The following is a 26,906-nucleotide window of genomic DNA, read 5'->3' on the forward strand; positions in this document are numbered from 1 at the left end:
CCTACTTTTTCTTTTCTTTGAATTTAATAAACAATTCTTTTTCTTACTTAGGATTAATATTAGATTATGCTTCTTCAAGTATATTTTCTATTAAATGCATTTCAAAGTGTAAATTTCTTCTCAGCAAGTTTCTGGTATGTTATATTTTAACTATCTTTGTATAATTAAAATACTACACTCCAACTTATTGATTCTAATACTTATATGGAAAGAGTCAACACACCCCCAACTGTTAATAATTAGAAGATAGGACCAGCTTGCCCTACTATATGTAATGACTTTTCATAAAGCTATTTTGATTAAGATAGTATAATGTTGCTGATGAATAGGTTACATTCATTAGATTATTTAGTTTACAACATTTTCTAATTTCCATTATATTTTCTTTTATCTAGAGGTATTTAGAAATTTACTGCTTAATTTCAATGTATTTAGGAGTTTTCTAAATATAGAGTTATTGATTTCTAGTTTAATTTCTTTATTATTAGAGAACATATTTTTTGCAATATTTTAATAATTTGGAATGTGCTAACATCTGATATATGAACCAGTACATGATCTATTTGGTAAATGTCCCATATGAACTTTAAAAGAATGCATGGTTTTGCAATTAGATGTCAAACTGGTCAGGTTGGCTAATGATACTATTTAAATCTTCTATATCTTTACTGACTTTTTCTTTTAAGTTTTAGACAATGGAGAAAAATTCCTAGAAAGATAAAATGGACCAAAATTTTTCTCAAGAAGAAACGTAAAACTTTATTAGTACTAATGTAACTATTGCATCGTAAGTATAATGAAATTGAGGTAACAGTTGAAAGTCATCTCACAAAAAAACAACAGGCCCAGACAGTTTTATAGGCAAGATCTATCAAAATTTTAAAGAACTGTTTGCTCTAATTTTTAAAAATTTTTAAAAATATTTATTTTTGAGAGAGAGAAAGAGCATGAGCAGGGGAGGGGCAGAGAAAGAGGAAGACACAGAATCTGAAGCAGGCTCCAGCACTCTGAGCTGTTAGCACAGAGCCCTACATGGGCTTGAACCCACAACCATGAGATCATGACCTGAACCGAAGTCCAGCACTTAACCTACTGAGCCACCCAGGCGCCCCTCTAATTTTTATTACAAACTCTTTTTGAAGATAGAAAAGAAAGCATTTGCTAATTCATTTTATAAAGCTAATGTCAACATGGAATATTATACTTGCCAAAGACAAAAATGAGAATGGAAAATTATAAATTCAATTCATTTGTGAATATAGATGCACAATTCCTAAACAAGATTTTCATGAACTGAATCAATAGTATATAATAAGATATTGCACCTTGAAAATATTAGGTTTATACAAAAACTTAAAGATATATTACTTACTACATTAACAGAGTAGAGGTGGAAAACCAGATGATCATCTCAATAGGTTCAGAAAAGGTATATGATAAAATTCATTTTCCATTTATGATTTTTGAAAACTTACAGTAAACCAGTAGAGGAGAAGTTCCTTAATATGATAAGGTAAAGTGTACCTACCAAACCAAACTATAACAAATATGAACTCAGATATTGGAAGCACTCCCATTAAAATCAGATAGTTATGCTCACTAAAATCAGAAGTCATGTCTGCTACTACTATTGCTATTCAACATTGTATTGAATGTCCAATGATACAAGAAAAAGAAAAGTAATACATAAGGATTAAAAAAGTAGAAATAAAACTCATTATTTCTACAACTTATTTTTGTTTCTACATTAATAAAACCCCCAAATGTCTAAGAATTTATAGGGAATGGTAGTTTAATAAATGTTTCAATATGAGGCTAATCTATTAAAGTCAGTTACTCTTTGCCCAAGCAACAACTATAAAACATAATTAAAAACACAACAATGAAACCAGTTATAGTTAGCAACAAAAACTAATGTATCTAGCAATAAATGTCACAAAACTGCTTTCCTCAGCACCCCAAATTATAAAAAGTTTATTGAAGGAGATTAAGAGAAATATCTCATGCTTACAGGTTGGAAGACATTATCATAACAGTATTGAGTCCTTTCAAATTGATCCATAAATTTAATGTAACTTCAAAAAATTCAGCTAACACTTTGATTCTAATATTTATATGGAAAGGGTCAAAATAGCTAAGACTGATAATAATTAGAAGAATAAAGGGGCACCTGGGTGGCTCAGTCAGTTAAGTGTTCGATTGCGACTCAAGTCATGATCTCACGGTTTGTGAGTTTGAGCCCCCACATCCGGCTCTGTGCCCACAGCTCAGAACCTGGATCTAGCTTTGGATTCTGTGTCTCCCCCTCTCCCTGCCCCTCCCCCACTCGCATTCTGTCTCTCTCTGTCAAAAATAAGTAAACATTAAAAAAAATTGTTTTTAAAAGAATATGGCTGGGGTGCCTGGGTAGTTCAGTTGGTTAGGCGACTGACTCTTGATTTTGGCTCAGGTCATGATCTCATGGTCGTGAGACTAAGCCCACATTGGGCTCCCATGCTGACAGCATGGAGCCTGCTTGAAATTCTGTATCTCCGTCTCTCTCTCTGCCCCTCCCCCCCCCCCTCAAATTAGGTAAACATCAAAAAAAAAAAAAAAAGGAATATGGTCGTACTATATATGACTTAAAAAAAATTTTTTTTAACGTTTATTTATTTTTGGGACAGAGAGAGACAGAGCATGAACAGGGGAGGGGCAGAGAGAGAGGGAGACACAGAATCGGAGGTAGGCTCCAGGCTCTGAGCCATCAGCCCAGAGCCGGACGCGGGGCTCGAACTCACGAACCGCGAGATTGTGACCTGAGCTGAAGTCGGACGCTTAACCGACTGAGCCACTCAGGCGCCCCCTATATATGACTTTTATAAAGCTTTTTTGATTAAGATAGTATACTGTTGGTGCTGATACAAATTGTTGAATGAATCAGAACTGAGAGATCAGAAACAAAGTGTGTGTGTATGTATATAAATATATACATATATATATTTATGCATATATATACAACATGCATATATGTGTAACTCTTATTTATGACAAAGATCACATGGTAGACTGCATGAGGAGAGGAGGCTTTGATAGAGTTCTGAAAATTTTGTTACTCATATGGAAAAAATCAAATTGGTTTTCTATCTCACAGCTTACACAATAGCAACTCCTTGTGGGTTGAGAACTTACTTAAATATCAAAAGCAAAACTTAAAAACTAGAGGAATGTACAGGCGCCTGGGTGGCTCAGTCGGTTAAGTGTCCAGCTTTGGCTCAGGCCATGATCTCACGGTTAATGGGTTCAAGCCCCACGTCGGGCTCTGCTGACAGTGAGGAGCCTGGAGCTGCTTCAGATTGTGTCTCCCTCTTTCTCTCTGCCCCTCCCCGACTTGTACTCTCTCTCTCAAAAATAAAATAAACATTAAAAAATATATTTTTATAAAATGGAGGAATGTATATGATGTCTTTATATTTTGTATAAGGAATAATTTCTTAAACATGACAAAGTGCTAATCATAAAATAAATTATGAATAAAATCTGTTACATTAAGAATTTCTTTTCACCAATAACAGCTTAAGGAAAGTGAAAAGGCAAGGTCTAAATTAGGAGAGTTTTGCCATACATGTAGCTAACAAAGGACTAGCATTCAAAGTATATAAAGAACCACTGTAAATTGAGGAGAAGACAAACCTAATAGAAAAATGAACAAAAGGCATGTGTTCACCTTATCAGTGTTTAGAGAAATGTGTATGAAAACCATAATGAGATACCACTCACTCATTTTATTCCTATGCAACTGACAAAAATTAAGAAGTCAGACAAAACCAAGTGTTGGAAAGGATATGGATGAATAGGGTCTCTAAGAAGCTTTTAGGAGTGGGTGAGGAGTGAAAATTTGGTACAACCACTTTAACAGATTGCATCTTTGATGCAATTTTAAAAAAATTACAACCCAGAAATTCCATTCAGAGTACCTCTTATATATATGTAGTTTGATGCAAACAATCTTAGAGAATTATTTCAGTCTGTAGAAAGTTGTGAGATAGTTTTCAGCTCTGAAGATGTTTTTCCATACAAAATATTGTTTATCCAGCATCCTCAAGTCACATCAGTTGTGTACTCATGTGATAGGCAAGGAGCTTCGTCAAAGAAAATGTATATTTGATATCCTCAAAAAAGGGCCTGTGTTCTGAGGCTGAAATAAGGTTGGCAGGTAGTACTGGAATCAAATATGAATAGATAATAATAACTGATAGTATTAATAGAAGTCATATTAATAATAGTGCTATTAATAATACTTTTAGTAGAGGTCATTATAAAGCACATACCATTTGTCTCTTTGGCCTTCATTTAATGAACATTATTTAATTGTCATAAAACCTTTCTGATATAAGCACTATTCTCAATCGTGTTTTTCAGATAGCTGATAGTGAGCCATTGGGGGTTAAATAATTTCTACAGCTTCATATATGTGTACGTTGTGACGCTGGGATTTAAACAAAGACTGACTCCAACATCTGAGATAAGGCAATATGTAAACTGTCATCCTTTGGATATAAAATCAATTTTTCTTCACTTTGCTGAGAGAACAGCTCTGATTCATGGCTATAGGCAGTGGTCCTGTTGTCTCCAGATGCTTTGTACTATTGTTCAGGAAGTATTGGTATATATCTGTCTCCAATAATGAAAAACTAAAATTATATGTTAGACTTGCAATATTTCAGTAATACTATCTTATAGATGAACAATATAATATAAAGAGAGATACAGTTATCAAGGTGATACAATTATTTATAAACATATATATGTATATATGTAATCTGAAGATTCATTTAAAATAACACCAAAATGGGGCGCCTGGGTGGCGCAGTCGGTTAAGCGTCCGACTTCAGCCAGGTCACGATCTCGCGGTCCGTGAGTTCGAGCCCCGCGTCGGGCTCTGGCCTGATGGCTCAGAGCCTGGAGCCTGTTTCCGATTCTGTGTCTCCCTCTCTCTCTGACCCTCCCCCGTTCATGCTCTCTCTCTGTCCCAAAAATAAATAAACGTTGAAAAAAAATTAAAAAAATAAAATAAAATAACACCAAAAGGTAAAATTGGCTTGTTTTTCTCTAGTTATCAGACTTCTTACTAAGTATAGGTATTCTCTTTTTATCGCACTTCGTTTTATTGCACTTCGCAGATACTGCATTTTTACAAATTGAAGGTTTGTGACAACCCTGCGATGAGCAAGTCTGTAGGCACCATTTTTCCAACAGCATTTGCTCACTTTGTGTCTCTGTGTCACATTTTGGTAATTATTGCAATATTTCAGACTTTTGAGTTTGATGACTTAAAGAGGTTCAAGACTTCAGTAGAGGAAGTAACTGCAGAGGTGACGGAAACAGCGAGAGAACTAGAATTAGAAGTGGAGCCTGCAGGTGGGACTGAACTGCTGTGATCTCAGGATAAAACTTGAATGGATGAGGAGTTGCTTCTTATATATGAGCAAAGAAAGTAGTTCTTGAGATGGAATCTACTCCTGGCGATGATGCTGTGAAGATTGGGGAAATGACAACAGAAGGTTTAGACTATGACAGACTTCGATGATAAAGCAGCAGCAGGGTTTGAGAGGATTAACTCCAATTTTGAAAGAAGTTCTGTATGTGTAAAATGCTATCAGACGGCATTACATGCTACAGAGAAACCCAGTGCAGCAAACTTTATTGTTGTCCTATTTTAAGAAATTGGCACAGTCACCCCAGACTTCAGCGACCTGATTAGTCAGTAGCCATCAGCATCGAGGCAGGACCCTCCACCAGCACAAAGATTACAACTTGCTGAAAGCTCAGATAATGGTTAACACTTTTTAGCAATAGTTTTAAAGTATATACATATGTACTTTTTTAGACATAATGCTGCTGTACACTTAATAGACTACAGTGTTGTGTAAATATAACTTTTATATGACTTGCTTTATTGTGGTGTTCTGGAACTGAATCTGCAATATCTCCAAGGTGTGCCTGCAGACATAATGGAGGATGTCTTTTAAATGTATTTTTAAAGATTTAAATGAAAAGTTGTTTAAGAGCCCAGTTGGTTCAAAATTAACATTATTGAGGGTTGGTTTGAGGTTAGGTCATATATCTGATGTGAAGAATTAATTGGTATATGTCTTGGCTTTCTGTTCTTTTGATACAAAACAAATGAGCCCATTTATGTGGTGTCCAAGAGTTATTTGATTTCCACTAAAGAGGCAGAATGTTATAGTAGAAAGGCCTGGGATGAGAGTTTAGATACCTGGGATCTAATCTCAGGTTGACAGTTACTAACCCTGTGAACGTGGATCTATTGCTTACTAATGGGCACTCTCTTGGAAAAGTTACTTAACCCAGTTCTTAGTTTCCTCATGTCAAAAGTACAGATAATAATAAATACCTTGCTGGAATGTTAAAACAATAGTAACACAAGAAAGCATCCATGGTAGATTGCCTGATACAGAAATTCCATATCCTTTTCTTGGGCAAGGTTAGTTACATCTTTCGCTTTAGTTTCCTAAATCTATACTAATACTAATAGCATTTGTTATGTACCAGCCACTGTTCTAAGTGTGTTACATGAATATATTAATTCACAGCAACCTTATGAGGCAGGCACAGAGAGGTCAAACAACTTGCTTAAGGTTATTCAGCTAAACAATGGGGAAGCCTTTATTCAAATCCCACAGTCTGGTGCCAGGGCCTCTATTTTTAACCACTACAGTGTACCTCCTTTCTAAAGGAAAGGGTTGTAGACTTTATCAGTAGTTTATTGCCTGTTATGCTGCATAATAAACAACCACAAAACCTCAGGGGCATAGAACAATAAGCATTTATTGATCACACATGTTGAAATGGTTGGTAGACAACTGTTAATCTTGGCTGAGCTGCCCCATGTGGCTTGGGGTTGGTTTGCTGTGGGGTTGGTTGGGACTGGGCAGTTTGCCTCTGCTCCAAGTGTCTCTCATTCTGTAGCAGACTAGTCTGGGAATATTCTCATGGTGAATGGGAGAAGTGAAAGAGCAAAACGGAAAAACACAAGTGGTTTTCCAAGCCTCTGCTGTCTCATGTCTGATAAAGCACATCACATGGCTGACCCCAGAGTCAAAGTGGGGAGACATTGCAGTTACATTACGAAGGCAGTAGATTTAAGAACGTGTCACTTGACACATTGAAGCTGTTTTGTAATATACCACAAATGCCACGGTCTAGGGTTCCAAAATTCTTGCATATTAAGGATTAATTCTAAAAGCTGACCTATGTCAAAACTGACATTTCTGAAAATTAAATAAAAAACTTTTTTTTTCCATGTTACATATGAAGAAACTAAGCACTAGAGTTTCAAAAAGACTTGACAAGAGAACAAGACTTCTTTGGCTATATTTTTGCTTTTACCCTTTGACCCTCTTCACCCATTTCTCCCACCCTCAACCCCCCATTTCTGGCAACCGCCAATCTGTTCTCTGTACCTATAAGCTTGTTTTTTTTTTAATTCCACATATAAGAGACACCATACAATATTTGTCTTTAGATGTCTGACTTATTTCACCTAACGCAGTGCCCTTGAGGTCCATCTGTGTTGTCACAGATGCTAAGATTTCATTGTTTTTTATGGTTGAGTAATAGTCCATTGTGTATGGGTGTGTGTGTCTGAACATGTATGTGTATGCACACATACATATATACATACGTACACTCACAGACACAGTATAATTTCTTTATCCCTTCATTCATCATTGGACACTTAGGTTATTCTTAGGTTGTTGCCATATTTTGGCTATTGTAAATAATGCTATAATGAACATATATATGCTTTTTAATTAGTCTTGTCATTGTCTTCAGATGAATACTCAGAAATTGAATTGCTAGATCATATAGTTTTAATTTTTCCATACTGTTTTCTATAGTAGTTTCACCAATTTACATTTTCGCTAACAGTGCACACAGATTCCTTTTTCTCTGTGTCCTAGCTAGCACTTGTTGCTTATCTTTTTGAAAATAGCCATTCTAACAGGTGTGAGGTGGTATCTATTTGGTTTTAATTTGCATTTTTTGATGATTATGATGTTGAGCATCTTTTCATGTGTCTGTTGGCCATTTGTGTGTCTTCTGTAGAAAAGGGTCTGTTTGGATCTTCTATTTTTTAATTGGATTGGGTGTTTTTTCTTTTTTTTGCTTTTGAGTTGTATCAGTTCTTTATATAATTATCAGATATTTGAAAACTCTGAAAACACACACACACACACACACACACACACACACACACACACACACACTTCTGGAAACTAGGCAGAAACTTCTTCCAGGAATACTTAGTTCAGTCTATAACCCCTGGATAGTGGTGGGGATGATGATGATGATAGGTAATCTTTTGGAGTTTACTATGTGCCAAGCACTGTTCTCAGCACTTGATGTATAGTAGTTCCCTTAATCTTTACAACAACCCTATTAATGGGTACTATTAGTAGTTTATATTTTACAGATGAAGAACTGAGAAGTTTAGTAATTTCCCGGGGTTACACAGCTTTTGTATAAGATCTCCACACCAGATAAATTTCAAATTTTTCTTTTTTTTTTTAAATCAAATTGTGTCTAGACTCCTTCGCTATGGATTTGAAGGTTGTCTGTAATTCCATTGCTCTGAAGTATAATTTTAGACATTTAAGAATCTGGGATTTTGTAGATGGCATGAATGTATTGAAAGGAGCTTTAGAACTAGATGCTTTAGAACTTTATTCCAGTTTCAAAAATACGTGATTCTGAGTCCCTGTATGCATTTCCTCTTTTGTATGTTCAGCTTTAAAAAGTGTTGCAAGGATGCTTTATGTGAATAACTAAACCTATTTCTAGGAGATGAAGAAAGTATGAACTAAAGTCCTTTTATTCCTGTGCTCCAAAAGTAGAATCCTTTGCTTTGAATTTCTTTCTCATTCTGCAAACAGAGTTTTCTGCCCTGACTTAGAGCATTCTTGAGAATGAAATTCTGTTTGATTTGGCCACATGATCAGAAAGACCAGATATGTCTTTCTGGAACATGATGTGAATGACATTAATGTATGTCATTAAAACAGGCATTTCTAATTCCACTGTGCCCCTGTTTCAGATATTTGAGAATTGAGAGGTACCTTACATTTCTTGGTATTTTGAGATGCTTAGCCGAGTAAATTGCTGTTTTATTCAACAGGTGGGTTTTCAGAAAAGACATATGAATGGAGCTCAGAAGAGGAGGAGCCAGTGAAAAAGGCAGGGCCAGTCCAAGTCCTCATTGTCAAAGATGACCATTCCTTTGAGTTAGATGAAACTGCACTTAATCGGATCCTTCTCTCAGAGGCTGTCAGGGACAAGGAGGTTGTTGCTGTGTCTGTTGCTGGAGCATTTAGGAAAGGAAAATCATTCCTGATGGACTTCATGTTGAGATACATGTACAACCAGGTACGTTAAGTATTCTAAGGGGCACCTGGGTGGCTCAGTTGGGTAAGTGTCCAATTCTTGATTTCAGCTCGGGTCACGATCTCATGGTTCATGGGATCAAGCCCCATGTCGGGCTCTGCACTAACAGTGTGCAGCCTGCCTGGGGTTCTCTCTCCCTCTCTCTCTCTCTGCCCCTTCCCCACTATGCACACACTTGCGTGCTCTCTCTCAAAATAAATAATTAAACTAAAACAAAAGGAGTGTTTTAAAATGTCTTCTTGTTTCCGTGCTTTTGTCACTTTGTGTGTTTATTTAGTAGTGTTAAGTATTTCTGCTTGCATTATCATATACCTTAATATGAACTAGTTTGCTAATGCTGTGGTACAACCATTCTGACTTCAGTGCTTTGGGCACCAAACTCCATAGGCCACTTTTGTCTGAAGCCACTTTGCAACATTTCCCTTAGGACATAACTTATTTTTTTAATTTTTTTTAGAAAGAAACACAGCATAGTGATATGATTATAAACTTTACACTTTAGAGTGTGTAAAGTGTGTCAAATAATTTTTATCATAACTTTTATATTATAATCATATTCCCTCCTGCATTTATGATGACATTTTTCGAGCAGGCAGCAAAGTTAAAAGAATTTTATGGTGAACACCTACATATCAAACTACCTAGATTTTACCGTTAATATTCTTGCTTCATCACATGTGTCTCCAGATACTCTTCCCTCTTTACATCTGTCACTGCATCTTATTTTTTTATTCATGTCATAGTAAATTGCTGACATTGGTTGCACTTCCTCATAAATATTTCAATATACATCATCATCATATATTTCAGTAGATTTTATCTTTTGTTGTAAAATCAGATACACTTACATGTACAAATTGTAGGTGTACATTTGCTAATTATTTTTTTTTTTTTGGAAAATGCATATGCCTGAGTGACCCCAAATACTATCAACTATATCTTGCTGTTACCCCAGAAAGTTCTCTCTTATCTTTTCCCACTCGGTTCTCATCTTACCCATCCCCAGAGACAACCAACAGTGTTATAACATTTGAGACAGCAGTGTGGCACAGAAATGAGACTATAAGGGACCTAGGATAAACCAAAAGCAGAAGGATAAATGAGAAATCAGAGTCAGAAAACCGAAGATTGGGAATGGACAACGTACAAGTAGTTTTTTGTACTCTTTACCCATAGCCATTTCTGCTGCAAATATGGATGTTGAGGCAGAATAGACACACTACCCAAAGAAACTTTGTATCATGTATTTATACCATAACTATTCATTTTGGATTGATCTTTTATAGTTAGGGTATTTTTGATCAATTTTGTAAAGTTAACTTTAATATCTTCTATCTCTAGCTTCAGTTCAAACAAATCAAGAATAGAACTACCAAAATACTTCATGCTTTGAAACCAGACAGAACTCTCTGTTTCTAGCATATCACCATTAATATGCTACTTAACACAGCTGGGCAAATTAAGTGAACAAAATTAGTATCCATATTAGTTTCCATACTGTGGGATTATACAGTTTTAGGCATATTCATAGTTTTAACTGTGAAATAAACATTAAAATCAAATGCTCAGTAACACTTGTCATGTTGCTTGTGTTAAATGGCACTTGCCAGATTAAAGTGTAACTGATCTGTTGTGTTTTTGTTTTTGTTTTTCTGCATCTACTACTAGGTGCCTCTCCTCTTGCTATTCACACCCTCCTCTTCCAATACCAAAGCATTTGTATGTATGTATTATTGTGTATATCCTGACATATTATGTTCTCTCTTATCTTTATTTCTTTGCTTCCAGAATGCCCTCCCCAAGTTTGCTCCTCTGGAAAAATTCCCAAACATCCTTCAAGTTTTAGCACAAGCACCACCTCTCCTATTAAGTCCTACCTGACCAACTGTTAGTTATTTCTTTTCCTATGCTTCTATCTTTGCGTAATACGCACCTCCATTTTGGCATGCATATATTGCATCATAATGGTTTCTTGACAGGTCTGTCTTTCTATTAGGCTGTAAGCTTCCTCTGGTCTGGAATGATATCTTCCTGTTCCCAGGACCTAGAATAAAATGTAGCACATGGTTGCTCCTCTGTTATAATGTTTCAGATAACAAAGAAAGTAATTGTATCAGTACAGTAGATGTGAATACATCTCCTTTTGACGGCAGTTGGAGAGAGATACCCGCCAGAATGGATGCAGGGAAGAAAGTATACCACCGTCCACTTCCATATCACAGACTTTCTTAATTTGCAGGAATCAGTCGATTGGGTTGGAGATTACAATGAACCATTGACTGGTTTCTCATGGAGAGGTGGGTCTGAACGAGAGACCACAGGAATCCAAATATGGAGTGAAGTCTTCCTCATCAATAAACCTGATGGCAAGAAGGTAAGATGCAAACTTTGTAAAGAAAATTGAGTTTTCAATTGGCAACAGTTACCACTGTTCAGGATCCTTGAAAATGATCTTTTGAAAACTAATTTTGACCATTCGACATGAAGTTCAAAAGGGATTCCTTGTTTCCCTTTCTGTTGATCAAGGTGATAAAATCATAGGAACGATAGAACAGCAGATCAGCAAGCTAACAGCTGTCTGTTGTTTCAGTGCTGTTTCTGTTAGCTTGGATTACCAGTGAAAATCAATCATTATAGTACTCAGCTAATTAATATTTTCATTTTCTGTGGCATTCATGGCATATATAAAAAAATTACCTGTTAAGTATTCATTGATAATGGGTTGCTATAGTTCTCATAGTGTTAACTTTGTAGTAGCCCTAATTCTACATATGTTCTATAAAATACCGATAATATGTTATCTACTTGTCTGTAGGTTGCAGTGCTATTGATGGATACTCAGGGAACCTTTGATAGTCAGTCAACTCTGAGAGATTCGGCCACGGTATTTGCACTTAGCACAATGATCAGCTCGATACAGGTATGGAATAAAATAAATCCATTTCGATGGCTGTTACTTTAAAAATTATAAATATGTGTATTCCTACATTCCTACTATCATACGTGTGGTAGTGAGACCAACAACAGAAATGCTAAATATGTTATTTGGCTCAATTAGCATCCCAGTTCTTATGATTTCTATGAGTAGAATTGGTTTGGTTATTGTAATCTAATTTCTGATCAGTTTTCAAGCTGCCAATAGCCAGAAAAGTTTGCATTATTTCACTGATAATTTTTTATGTTTAAAGCCTACAATAAACTTAATAATATTGTCTTATAATGTATGCAGATAGATATATTGGAACTACCCATTATAAGTTACATTTACTGAACCAAGATTTATAAATGGGGTTTTTTTTTGTTTTGTTTTGTTTTCATAGCGTGTAGAAACATTGCTAAGGGTAAAAGCATTTATACGCTTTCCCAGCTGTTAAAAACACTTAATTAACACTTAGGAAAATAAATGTCTCACAAAAATTTTTTTATCTTCCTTTCCTTTTTTTCTTTGTCTCTTATTAAGTATTGTTTTTGAGGTTAATGTAAGCTTTACAGATCGTCTTGGAAAGTCTCTGGAGAGTTTTACTATAACCATAGAACACATAGCATGAAAGGTTTTACATTAACTTTTAGATATTTTCTATTTATTAGAAACAGCAAGAAATAGTAGTAGCCAAGAAAACAGTTAAAAGAAAGGTAAGATAGTTTAAAAAGGTAGGGAAGGCAGAGTGGTTGGGATGAACAAGTCAAGGCTGAATTACAAGTGAGCAGAGAAAGAGGCTCGTGAGCCAGCAACCAGGGTATCATGTGTGGTTAGGACAGTGAGAGGGTGGATAGAAGGAAGACTGAATATTTTCTACAAAAAGCTTTAAAGTGGAAGCCATGATTATAACCTGTGATTGATTAGCTTTTAAAAATAGACTTCTTAAATTAATGAGCCTGTGAAATATGGACTTAATGTCTAATTTTTTCATAATCAGCAGTATAAGACCACTTGTACAAACCAATTAAAACATAATTCTTTATTACCTATATTTCTGTTTTACCTGAAGACATTGAATATTTTCACTGAAAAATCTTAAGTCCTTAGTAATGACCTTTTTATCATCTGAGGAACAATCTCTTATTTAAATAAGTGCACAAAGCATTCTCTTTGTGTCAATACATAAACATAGAAGCTTCCTTCACTGTTTTTTGAAATTACTCCTCAAAAGAAAAAAAAAAGGTAGAATGTCATCTTAGTACTGTGGTCTGTTCATGAAGTGGTTATGTATATGTATAGGGATATGAGCCTGATACTCAGAACCTAACTTCAATGTGATAGAACTTTCCAGAGACTTAACTAAATTAATCAATTGTGAGAAAGTCAACATAATTTTTCAAGACAAAATTTCATGTATGACTTACTCAGATCTAGATTGTTATTATTTTGATATGCTTGTAAGAATGATTTTTTATTGACTAATCGTTAAATCAGTTTCATAAATAATTTTAATATTCTGTTTCCAGAGCAGGTGGCTGTTGTATTTCTGGAACAATTTTATGATCATTGTACATGGTTTATTGTTTCTCAGGCTTTCTTTACTCCTCTCTCAAGGTCTTATAAATACCATCACATGAGAATACATGTAGGGGCACCTGGGTGGCTCAGTTGGTTAAGCGTCCGACTTTGGCTCAGGTCATGATTTCTCTGCTCATGAGTTCGAGCCCCACATCAGGCTCTGTGCTGACAGTGTGGGTCCTGCTTGGGATTCTCTCTTTCTCTCTCTCTCTCTCTCTCTCCCTCCCTCCCTCCCTCCCTCCGCTCTCTTCCCCTCCCCAACTTGTGCCTGCTCACTCTCGAAATAAATAAATACACTTAAAAAAAAGAATACATATAAGAAAGTTTGATTTTGTGAAAATTGATATTTATAAAAATAAAGAATGACATAGTACTTCGAAGGATGCCAATTATTGTTTCATTTTGACTTTATTTCTTAATCAAGGTATATAACTTATCCCAGAATGTCCAGGAGGATGATCTTCAGCACCTCCAGGTAACAATATGTATGCTCTTTTTTATATATATCTGGTAATGTTTTGAAGATGTGTGGATTTTGTTAGGCCTTCTCCTACCTAAAACCAAACAATTCAGAAATATTTAGAAACATAATCAAATGGAGATTGTCTTATTCCCAGGTTTCTTGTTTTAGCCCTCCATGTTTATGTTCTCTCTCTCTCATTCAGTTTTCAAAGTTCTTTGTTACTCTAAAGCTACTTGCTACTGGCTCCGTATATTTGAAAATATGTGGCAAATTAGAGTAGAGAAAGAGCCTTTGGTTTAAAAATGACCCCAGATGTGAAGCTGATCCAGTTATAAAATAAATAACTCACAGAGATAAAGAGTACACCACAGAGAACGCCGTCATTAATACCGTAATGACATCGTCTGGTGACAGATGGTGACTGCACTTGCCGTGGTGAATGTAGCATAGTGTATACAACTATCAAATTGCTATGCTGTGCACCTGAGACTAATATTATATTGTATGTCAACTATACTTTAATACTACATTTTAAAACCCTTTCTGTTCTATGTGCTGCCCTCAGGGGTATTGTTACAGCACAAATGCAGAGAACAATAGTGAAAGTGAAGTTGAATTCTTATGGTCAGAGATTTAATAATTGCTAGTATGATATCAGTTGTGTGCCAGATTTTTTTTCCCTGTGGACCACTTTATACTTAAGAACTATGAGGAGCTACCTGATAATTCATAAAACTCTGTTTTAGATCTGAAAGAGACTTCGGTGACTCCTAATTTACCCTTCATATTTTACAGATGAGGTAAATTTGGCTGCAAATAGTAAATGACTTGCCTAAACTCATGTGGCTAATTAGTGGTAGAGTGGACATAGAGATCTGGGCATCTTCTGGGCTCAGGGCTTCTTCCACGCTCCAAGTAGCGTTTAAATTTCAGATAAGTAAAAGATTAGGTATTTCCTGAAGATAGTTTACATCTCTGTAACACTTTCTGCTCTTTTCCAATTCATGTTATTTTGGTTACACAGCAAAACCTATGTACCTTAAATATATAATCTATCTTGGCAATTAGAGCCATGTACAGCTTTAGCAGACAACATAGAATGATAGAGCAGGGTAACCTGTGATGCTGGACATAACATTTGGAGTTCACACCCAACATTATTCCCAAATATATTTCTAGTATCTCACACTGAGCATTTGTGACAAATAGGCAGTATGCTGCATGACTGTTCGATGTTTCTTGTAATCAGTACGATTTACTTCTTCAGGCACGTGTCATAACTAGCCAATTATTTTCCAAGTTAATGGCATGGCACTGTTCAATACCAGCTTAGGGATTTCTTAAAGAAGGGCTGATTTTGGACTTTGATATTGAGTAAGTAATGTTTTTCTGAGACCATTTAAAACTTTTCCTGTAAATGGCAACACCTCAGCCTCCTCAAAAAAGATTGTGAATTCAAATTATGTCAGTAGATGATTCCAATGAGAGTGCCTAATCCCTGGAGCAGCTGCAATATTCCAGACACAGTATTCCAGACTTTTCATTTAAATACTCTAATCAGATGCCTAGTAATTACTCTGGGCTTCCCCGATCCCCCTGCAGGAGAGATGGGGGTTGCTGTGGGAGCTATCCGAGAAGGGCAGGGGGTGGGAATCCTCTGTATCACTTGCTCCCCAGCTCTGAGAAGCTGTTGTGCCTTGTAAGTCTTATGGATGAAGTGGCATTTCCTGTGTACAGATGGGGAAACCCATTCCACTGATGACACACTCATCGGAGGCCTAATCACAGTCACCCCCTAGGGTCTTTGTTCTCTGACATCTTCCTTACGTTTTTGAACAACACAAAAAACTGAGAGGGTGCCTCTCAATTGGGAGCAATTAAAAACAGAAGAAGGCAGTGTATTTGGTTGTATTTTTAAGCCAGATGCCTCTATGCCTTTGTAATAATTCAGTCCATTGTGCCATTAAATTTCCTCAGGCGACAACTTTCGTTAAATATATCCAACATAGTTTATGGCTCTCTGGTCTAATCTGTGCAAGTTCTGCTTTGAAAGGTTTTTTAACATGTTTCTTTCTCCCCCATCTTCCCTATAAAAAACTGCCCTACATTCTTGATATAAAGTTGTTGGCTTTGAAGTAGAAACTTTATTTTTAACATATACTTTATGTCCTTAATTTTTAAATATCCAATTACTATCGTTCTGCTTTGTTTAATACTTAGTTCCTTAAAATGTTTATTGTAACCTTAATAATACAGTATTATGTTATAGTGAGGGGGGAAAATGAATGGAAGAAAGCACAGAAGTAAAACTTTGCAGATACTGAAGTTTGTGTGTGTGTGTGTGTGTGTGTGTGTGCGCGCGTGCGTGTGTGTGTGTAATTTCCCTTGTAGCTTTTCACTGAATATGGCAGACTGGCGATGGAAGAAATATTCCTGAAGCCATTTCAGGTGAGTGAAGAATAAAATTATGGTATATTCTTATTAAATTTTTCTTAAGAGTATGACCAGGTATATGAGTTGAGAAGGTCACATTTCTTTCCTTTTTTCTTTATTTCATTCAAGAAGCACTTTGAATACCTTGCTAGTGCTATTTGGTGCAAGTAGGAGATTCAAATGGGGAAATGAAAATTTAACAAATTATTTTTTTAAAGAAATGGGAAAAACTTATTGGGAATAACAAAAAATAAATAAAAGAAATGGGAAAATGAAAAGATGAATTAGATATTTTGATTCCTGCAAGAATATCATCTTTTCTTCCCTGAATTTAACTCTAGAGATGTCACAGAAACCAAAAGAAAACTGATGAATTTGTCAAACATAAAAGCTAAAAACAAACAAGATTCCTGGGACTATAGAAAGGGTTACAAGTCACACAAAACCTGGCTAAGGCACAGAGACAGGATATTGGTCAGGTGGGTGCAAGTTTATTGAAGGTACTTTCTCTTTCTTACACAGTGACCCATGTGAACCATCACTTGCTTCATTGCACTAAGTATCAGACTAGCAACCAGCTCAGCCTCTTGGAACAGCAGGATAACATCAGGGGCAATATATGAGCTCGTGTTGGGTGGTATAAACAGACTATCAGGTCCTTTAATGCTCCCTTCTGCCCCAGCAGTCTTTAAATAACAGGAACCAGGAGAGTATAATTAAGTCAAAAAGCCCTTGAAAGCCTGGAGGAGGTACAGATTTAAATACCCAAGACTGCTCACTTGAAGCATGACAGCGTCAGCCTTGGCTTCTCAGGGGGGCTCAGGCTAAGTCCTAGAATTTAGCCCCTCCCTGGTACGTATCACCAGCCAAGATGGATAATACCCTGAGAGGTATGTGAACGTACAAGGAGAATGAATGATAAAGGGCAAAGTAGAATTTATGGCTTAAATGGCAAGTAGTTTTTTTTTATTTTCTTTATAAGTTTATTTATTTATTTTGAGAGAGAGAGAGAGAGCACGTGCAGGTAGGAGGGGGGCAGAGAGAGAGGGAGAGAGAGTATGCGAAGCCAGGCTCTGTGCTGTTAGTGCAGAGCCCGAGACAGGGCTCGAACTCACAAACCGTGAGATCATGACCTGAGCTGAAACCAAGAACCAGATGCTTAACAGACTGACCCACCAAAGCACCCCAGCAGGTAATTTAAAATGAGTTATTTAGTTATCTATTGTTGCATAACAAATCATCCTAAAAGGATAAACATTTATTGTTTCACACAATTTTTAAGGGTCAAGAATCTGGAGTAGCTCAGCCTGGGTGGTTTTGGTTCAAGGTCTCTAATGAAATTATGCAAGATACTGGCCAACGAAACATTCTCAGAAGACCTGACTGGAGGGTCCACTTCTAAGCTTACTCACATGGCTGTTGGCAGGAGACTTCAATTCCCAGCCATATGGACCTTTCCACAGGGCTGTTCACACCAAGGTTCCCAGGGCAAATGATCCCACTGCCAGCGTGACCAAGCTGCAATCATTTATAACCTCATCTTGGAAGTGAAGACACCGTCAGTTCTGCTAAATTGTATCTGTTGTACCCACCTACCCTGATATAATGTGGGAGGGGATCAAATAAAGGTGGGAATACCAGGAGGAAAGGATCTCAGATATAGTAAAAAATAAGCAAAGAAACTAGTATATACCTATTAGAATGGCCAAAGTCCAGAGCACTGACAATACCAAATGTTCCCCAAATGAGGACATAGAATGTTAGAAACTCCCATACATTTCTGTTGGGTGTGCAAAATGGTACAGCCACTTTGGAAGATAGTTTGGCTGATTTTTACAAAATTAAACATATTCTTTACATATGATCTGGCATTGTACTCCTTGGTATTTACCCAAAGGAATTAAAAACTTCTGTCCATACAAATACCTGCACACAGATGTTTTTAGGGGCTTTATTCATAATTGCTCAAACTTGAAAACAACAAAAATGTCCTTCAATAGGAGAATGGATAAATCAACTTTGCTACATCCAGACAGTGGAATATTATTCAGAGTTAAAGGAAATGAACCATCAGGCCATGAAAAGACATGGAGAAACCTTAAATGCATATTATGAAACAAAAGAAGCAAATCTTTAAAAGGCTACATACTGTACTATGCTACATACTGTAAAATTCCAACTGAAATTCATAAAACCTTGGTTTGCGAGCATGGTTCACTCTGGAAACATGTTTGTAATCCAAAGCACCTGTATATCAATGCGAATTTCCTCATAAGAGATAATGGAAACTCAGATGATTCATTTCACAACCCAAAAATATTCATATAAAAATGATTACAATGCTATAATATAATACAAAATAATAAAGTACAAAATACAAAGAAAAATTAACCAGCACTTACCTTTGAAAACCTTTGTTGTGAGGGAGACAAAAGACAAGAGTGTTATTGTGTAGAACGACTTTCACTATCACTCACAGAATCACTACTATCTATTGGGTCAATGGAATCTTTTTCTTTTTGTGCACCTTCAACAAGGAACCTATCCAATGACCTAGAATGAAGCAAATTATTCCTAAGCTAACTCTTGTATGGAAAAGCAAAGGACTGTCCACAGGTGCTTTGAAGTAACAAAAAATAAACTAGTGCCCATTGTGGGCACCTTTTAACATTCTGGAAAATCACTGATTTCTGCCAAACACCATAGCCTGAGACCAAGCATCTAAGCATGGGAGACGATCACCCACAATCCCACAGAGAGAGAGAGAGAGAGAAGAACCATGTTCACATGAGGGAAGAGGGTGCAGACAGGAGTTCAGGTAGAATAAAAACAGTCCCTGCTTACAATCCTCTGTTTTGTTTACAATACCTACCAGTGTCTGTTAACTTTAAAAAATAATAATTTGTCAGGTTGATAAGTGAAGTATTCTATAGTAATTGGGCTATTAGCTTAGGTTTTTCTCTGAACTTTTTACTCTCTGGATCCATTGGCATAGGGTAGGAACTCCATTGCAAATTCTGGAAAGGATTTTTAAGTCTTAACCAGCAAATGTTACTACTTTTTAAAAAAGTTTTTAGTGTTTGTTTATTTTTGAGAGAGAGAGAGAGAGAGAGAGAGAGCAGGGGAGGGGCAGAGAGGGAGGGAAACACAGAATCTGAAGCAGGCTCCAGGTTCTGAGCTGTCAGCACAGAGCCCAACACAGGGCTCAAACCCACAAACCATGAGATCATGACCTGAGCCGAAGTCGGGAGATTAACTGACTGAGCCACCCAGGTGCCCGAAATGTTACTACTTCTTATGTTTTTTAAGATACATTAAAACCAAGAGGGACCAACTGGTGCTCTGATTAGATAGGTAGATAGGTAGGTAGGTAGGTAGGTAGGTAGGTAGATAGGGAGAGATACTGCTTTTGGTAAAAGAAATAATAATGAAAACAATGGAAAAAGTTTTAGCACTTGTTGGTAAACTGAAGGCATTTTGAAATGTCAGTGAAAACAGTTTTGACTGAAAGAGTCAACAATGACTTCTAAACAAGTTTGTACTTGTAAATCTATGTATCTGAAATTGAAATGAGAAAGTCATTAAGTAGCAAAAGTGGCTTCCAAAGATACTTAATAATATTTAAAATGAAAGCAACCAAATTCAAAACAAAAAATACTACACATCATGAAATTAAAAAATAATATGCAAATATATTCAGGTCTCAGAATTTTTAAGGTATCAGCAAATAATTCACATTTTTAAAAAAACACCATTAAGACCAATGTTAATGAGCTTTACTACCTACAAAATAATTCACATTTACCTTAGAAAAAGTTTCAAGAGAAAAAGTTCTGATATGGTATAATTTTTAAATGAAAGTTCAATTAATTCATCAAGATTTTTTTACTTTTTATTTTTTAATGTTTATTTTTGAAAGAGAGTGTGAGTAGGGGAAGGGCAGAGAGAGAGGGAGACATAGAATCCGAAGCAGGCTCCAGCCTCTGAACTGTCAGCATAGAGTCCGATGACGCAGGGCTCAAACTCACAAATGGTGAGATCATGACCCAGGCCGAAGTCAGACGCTTAACTGACTGAGCTGCCGAGGTGCCCCCATCAAGCTTTTTTTTAGAAGGTTATCACTTCCATCCTCTTCTTCTATCTCAGGAGAGAGCAGGTTTATTTATTTGGATAAAAGTGTGGAGAAATTTTAAACACTGCCCAAGAAGGCAAGGTGAGAGGTAATGAAATTTAAATCATAGTAATTTGTACTCAAATTAAATTTAATAAATTCAAAATAGAAGAATTCTTACGTCTGAAACAGTGAGATTGTAAATAATGAGCAAGATATATCACAGGCTGAAAAGTAAGGGTAATTAGGCAATGAAGTAAATAGCTGCATTAACAGATTCATTTGATCCTTTTTTTTTTTAAAGGTTTATTCATTTTTCACAGACAGAGCATGAGAGGGGGGAGGGGCAGAGAGAGAGGGAGACACAGAATCCAAAGCAGGCTCCAGGCTCTGAGCTGTCGTCACAGAGCCCGACACGGAGATCAAACTCACAGACTATGAGATCATGACCTGAGCTGAAGTCGGATGCTCAACCGACTGAGCCACCCAGACACCCCAGATTCATTTGATTCTTAAATGAAAAGCCAGTTTATATCAAGAAAACAAAATATCTGTGGTATTTAAAAACTGTTTTTAAGCAGAGAACTAAAAGCGCAGTGAATTCAGTTTAAAAGCAATATTGAAGTGTAAAGTTTAGCCAAGTGGTGTGCTGGTAAATGTATACAACTGGCTGGTGAGGAGGGAGGAGGTGGTTCTGATTTAAAGCATTTGCTGATTTCTGGTATGAATACCTTTACCATGGCTGATTTCAAGCTGCCAACATGATGTCAACTGACTTGTAAAATTTCTCAGACTTGAACAACTGCTCCTTGTGAGCCTGTATGGGCCAGCTTTACACTAGTTAGCACACTCAGGAAGTATAACCCATGACAAGACATTGCATTTGAAGATTGAATTAACAACTGGGCACGTCCTGGCAGAGGCATCTCTGGTAGGGGAGGTTCTGGTAGCAGAGAGGTGGGGTGCCGTTTCTGTGTACATTTTAATGTACAAGTTGGTAATGTACAAGGTTTACCTGTAATAGGAAAATAAGGATAAACCCTAAAAAAAACTTCCTGCACACAAACTTTAGTTCCCTTCTCTTAGAAGCTTTATTTTATTCCTGAGCATATATTTTAGGACCACTTACCTTTAATCTCTGCTCTTTCACCTCCTCGGTGTTAAGTACTTCACCTTTTAGATTAGTTAATTCACCCCAGTTTTCTCCCATAGCATTAAAAAATTTTTTTTTCAATGTGTATTTATTTTTGAGAGAGACAGAGTGTGTGAGCAGGGAAGGGGCAGAGAGAGAGAGGGAGACACAGAATCTGAAGCAGGCTCCAGGCTCTGAGCTGTCAGCACAGAGCCCAAAGCGGGTCTCGAACTCACAAACCTCGAGATCATGACTGAGCTGATGTTGGACGCTTAACTGGCTGAGCCACCCAGGGCCCCTCTCCCATAGCATTTTTAATTAACCATTTCATATGCTTAATGGCCCTTAAGGGCCTTAGAAATAGATACACACACACACACACACACACACACACACACACACACGATAAGTACATGAGGTGATGAATATGTTAACTAACCTTATTGTGGTAACCATTTCACAATGTATACGTGTGTCACATCATTATGTCGTAGACCTTAAACATACATAATGTAATATGTCAGTTATAGTTCAGTAAAGCTGGAGGGAAAAAAAGATTTGAATCCTCTTTGTGAGAAAAAGTGAAACTCAACTTTTCATGTTTCCTTTGGTAGAGATGTAATTATTAGATCAGTCCATGCCACTTTTATGGTTAAACTGAATGTTGATGGAAAACAATAGTAGAGGAAGCATGTAATAATATATTGCTATATTAGGATAAACCTGTTTCTCACAATTTCTCATTCAAAGTGGGCCTACATATGGAAAATTCGTAATATTTTACTTAATTATATTTAAGGACCCTTTATTCCTGTGATTTAAAAATGTTCAGGGGCTCCTGGGTGGCTCAGTTGGTTAAGCATCTGACTTTGTTCTAAGTTTATTTAAACTTTTGAGAGAGCAGGAGTGAGTGGGAGAGGGGTGGGAGTGGGGAAGAGGGGGATAGAGAGAATCCCAAGCAGGCTCCATGCTGTCAGCGCAAAGCCTGATGTGGGGCTTGATTCCATGAAACATGAGATCATGACTTGAGTCAAAATAAAGAGTTGGATGCTTAACCGACTGAGCCACCCAGGCACCCCAAGAGTACATGTGTGCTCGCTTGCTCTCTCTCTCTGTCTCTCCCTCTCTCTCTCTCTCTCTCTCATAAATAAATAAATAAATAGATAAACAAACATAAAAAAAAATACATGTATAAAAATGTTTGGGATGCCTGAGTGGCTCAGTCAGTTAAGCATATGACTCTTGATTTCAGCTCAGGTGGTGATCTAGAGTTCATGAGATCTAGCCCTGTGTCAGGCTCCATGCTGACAGAGTGGTGCCTGCTTGGGACTCTCACTCTCCCTCTCTCTTTTTGCCCCTCCCCCACTCACACACACACACACACACACACACACACACACACACACACTCTCTCTCTCTCTCTCTCTCTCTCAAACTTTCTCAAATAAAATAAACTTAAAAAAATAAAAATAATAATTAAAAATTAAAAATGTTCATCTACAGAATAAATTCTTTGATAGTGATTTCAGCCACTTTAAAACAAACTATTCTTGGTCAAATATCTATGATGACTGTAATTGCCAGGTCATACCAGAGAAATGCGTGACTTCACTGAGAAAATGAGAGGCTATTTGTGCCTACATGGGCTGTAAATTAAAGAAAAAGATACGATGGTAGGGCCAAGAAAAAGGATAGCTTTCTGAGAAAGCTACCTTATCCCATGTTCTGTCTAGAGAGCAATTTAGGTGATCTGAGAGCTGTATGATTCAGAATAAATATTCACCTGGCTACATAGAATTAGGTCAGTGATATGCACCAGGCTTCTCCCAGTGTCCACATTTAGGTACATGAACTATGTAGAAGATCTGTATAAAATAGTAATAGTTTATTGAGCATTTATGTTGTGCCAGGCGCTGTGCCAAGTATGTTTCTTACATAAGTCAGATTATATTCATTATAGTTATATAAAAATAAGTAATGTTGTTTCTTTACTCTTTCTCTTTTTTAACTGATGAAGGAACACTGAAGCATAGAGTAGTTAAGAAACTTGTCCCTGGCCACATCATATCTGTTTTTTGAAAGGATTTATTATTTTTTTAAGTTTATTATTTTGAGAGAGACAGAGTAAGCACAAGCAGGGAAAGGGCAGAGAGGGAGAGAATCCCACCTAGCCTCTGTGCCATCAGCTCAGAGCCTGACGCAAGGTTCGAACTCAGGGAAATGTGAGATCATGACCTGAGCCAAAATCAAGAGTTGGACACTTACCTGACTGAACCAGCCAGGCGCCCCTGGTCACATAATATCTTTAAGTTGCAGACTGGTCTTCAACCCAGGTAGGCCACAGGCTCAACACCCTGATAGTTCCACCATCCTTTATTGCCTCTCTTCCCCCTCATAATCCTCGTACTTATTAAGCTATATCGTGTAGTCTTATATTTGAATGTGCACATCTTCCTAAATTATAAATACCTTAGGAGCAGGAACTATTGTAGTTTCCTTGTTTTCTTTTTAGTCTAGTGCATCTAACTTCATACAGCAGATGTTCAATTAATGTTTGCTAATTATGGTGCTGCATACATATTTGGGATTGTGTATAGTTTGAATATAATCCGTGGGACTCAGAATTGAAAGACCTGAATTCAAGTTCTTGTGTGACTATTACATGTCCATCCTAGTATTACCTCTTTACATTTTAAGATAAGATACATAAATATTAAGTCATACGCTGGTATGAGAGTGTCCAAAGTATTTGTATATGCATGGCCCCTTCTTGAACTGCAGAAACAACAATCATGAAATTTTCTTTTGGTGGGTAAGGGTAGTAGAGATTCTGAATTGAAAGTATTAATTGCTGGGTGGTAATATAAAAAGAGTAAAGTAACATATTTCATTAGTTAAGACTAACAGAAAAATGTTTGATGTTTTCAGTTTGGAGTAGTGATTTTATGTGGTACCATCAGATTTAAAGGTGATCCTAGTACAGTCTGAAGATGCTTCAAGTAGTCAGACAGTGGTTAGATGTAGTTCAAGTAGTTAGACAAGGTGCTCTGAAGTTAGAGCAGCTGCTCTGAAGCAAGGGAAGCCTTGGCTGCTGGATCAAGGGATGGGCCATTAAAGTCATTGATGTTTGCCAGGTTGTAATTTAATAACTTGGATGGCCTAATTTCTTATATACATAAAAAAGAAAGATTTATGTAATTTGGAAGATATTAATCTAGACTCACAGATTTTTCACCAATTTTTCTGCCTATGTCCTTGGTGATTTTTGCTCAGAGAGATTCTGCGGTTACTTTTGGAGTCATCCACAACTGTATTTTTAGCCAAGAAGGGAAATTCATTCTTCAAGTGGATTTTTTGCTTGCTCTACCTATAGGTGTCTCTGTTGATCGATTCCTGATTCATAGAGAACAAAGGGTATTTTTGGTCTTGTTTTTCATGTGGAGGGCCCCAAATTTGTTTTAATTTCTACCCTGTTAACTATTCAAGCCCCTCTGAAAAGTCAGCCATATATTGGAGATTTCTAGATTGATGATTTTTCTTTCAAGTTTTTTTCTTCAGATTCCTGTATTCTATGTCTGAGCCCATTTAAAAAAGAGCAGACAAGGTTTCCTTTACTTCAGCTATTTAGGTACCCAAAAGATTGAAAATTTCCTGAAGTCTATTTAAGTTTTTTATGATTGATCTTTATTTTGTTTGCAATTTTGAATCTTTGACCAATTAATCACTGAGAGAAAGTCTTCTGAAATGGTGTTAAGGGATGTTTTATCTATTTTTCTTGCCCTCTAAAGGCTGTTAAAATGTTTTAATTTATTATTATTATTATTATTATTATTATTATTATTTTGAAGAGCTGGTTTGCTTAGATGTTCCCTGGTCTTTCTTACCCTAGTGCTTTTCACCATTTTTCCCCCATCCGAGAGACTAAAAATTAAGTGAACTAGTTGGAACAAAACTGATAGTTCGGGTCAGTAAGTATCAAACAAAATCCTGAATTACACAGCAAATTTCTGCCTTCTTGGGTTAAAAAAAATTCTTTAAACTCAGCTCTAGACCAGGGTTCAAATTCAGCTATCTATAGAACAGCCCCCTGGTCTAGCAGTTTGAAGTTGTTTGGGGCAGTGTGGCCAGTCCTTTTCTAGGAAATCAGTTAGGAGGTCAGGGGAGGGAGCAGAAGGAATTGAAGGGGTGCAGTGAGTGGTGAAGCTAAAACTGAAAGAGATACAAGGAGGGTAAGTTTCAGAAGGTAAAAGAGTCAAATTGAGAGAAGCTATTTGGAATCAGCATTTTGAGATCTCAGTTTACTAATTAAAGAAGTGAATTAATGAGTTATTAAAAGATATTTTATGTCTTAATTTCATAGAACTCTTCTTAACTGTATTAGTTATTTATTTTGACATGTACAAAGATCACCATAATGACCCCTGTTACTCTGAATTTTTTTAAAAGGTCATTTATAATTGCAACAATTAGGATTATAGTGCAATACAAATAGAAAGCAGAGGTTTTTCTAGGAAGAGGGCCTAGCTTTGATATATATAAGCCTGTAACAGGTTGGTCAAAAGTGTGTGCTTTGAAAAGCAGCTTGGAGGGGCGGCTGGGTGGCTCAGTTGGTTGAGCGTCCAACTTTGGCTCAGGTCATGATCTCACAGCTTGTGAGTTCGAGCCCCACGTCAGGCTCTGTGCTGACAGCTCAGAGCCTGGAGCCTGCTTCGGATTCTGTGTCTCCCTCTCTCTCTGCCCCTAACCCACTTGCATTCTGTCTCTGCCTCTCTCAAAAATAAATAAACATTAAAAAAAGAAAAGCAGCTTGGTTCCTCAAGCAAGC

At 36.8% G+C, this 26,906-nt stretch overlaps 1 protein-coding gene across 3 annotated transcripts in view; it reads left to right on the plus strand.

Moving 5' to 3' along the window:
- The window catches only part of ATL1 (atlastin GTPase 1), a 71,404-nt gene that overhangs the window by 25,470 nt on the left and 19,028 nt on the right, over positions 1-26,906 (plus strand). For 2 of the 3 annotated variants that reach the window (XM_045450943.1, XM_045450944.1), the window contains exons 2-6: positions 9,179-9,426; positions 11,684-11,818; positions 12,260-12,364; positions 14,367-14,417; positions 16,797-16,853. In XM_045450943.1, coding sequence (XP_045306899.1) covers positions 9,179-9,426; positions 11,684-11,818; positions 12,260-12,364; positions 14,367-14,417; positions 16,797-16,853 — 596 coding nt within the window. The remainder of the gene's footprint in view (positions 1-9,178; positions 9,427-11,683; positions 11,819-12,259; positions 12,365-14,366; positions 14,418-16,796; positions 16,854-26,906) is intronic. The other variant, XM_045450945.1, reaches the window with a different exon arrangement.

Source organism: Leopardus geoffroyi, chromosome B3, assembly GCF_018350155.1.
Source record: "Leopardus geoffroyi isolate Oge1 chromosome B3, O.geoffroyi_Oge1_pat1.0, whole genome shotgun sequence".
Lineage (NCBI taxonomy): Eukaryota > Metazoa > Chordata > Mammalia > Carnivora > Felidae > Leopardus > Leopardus geoffroyi.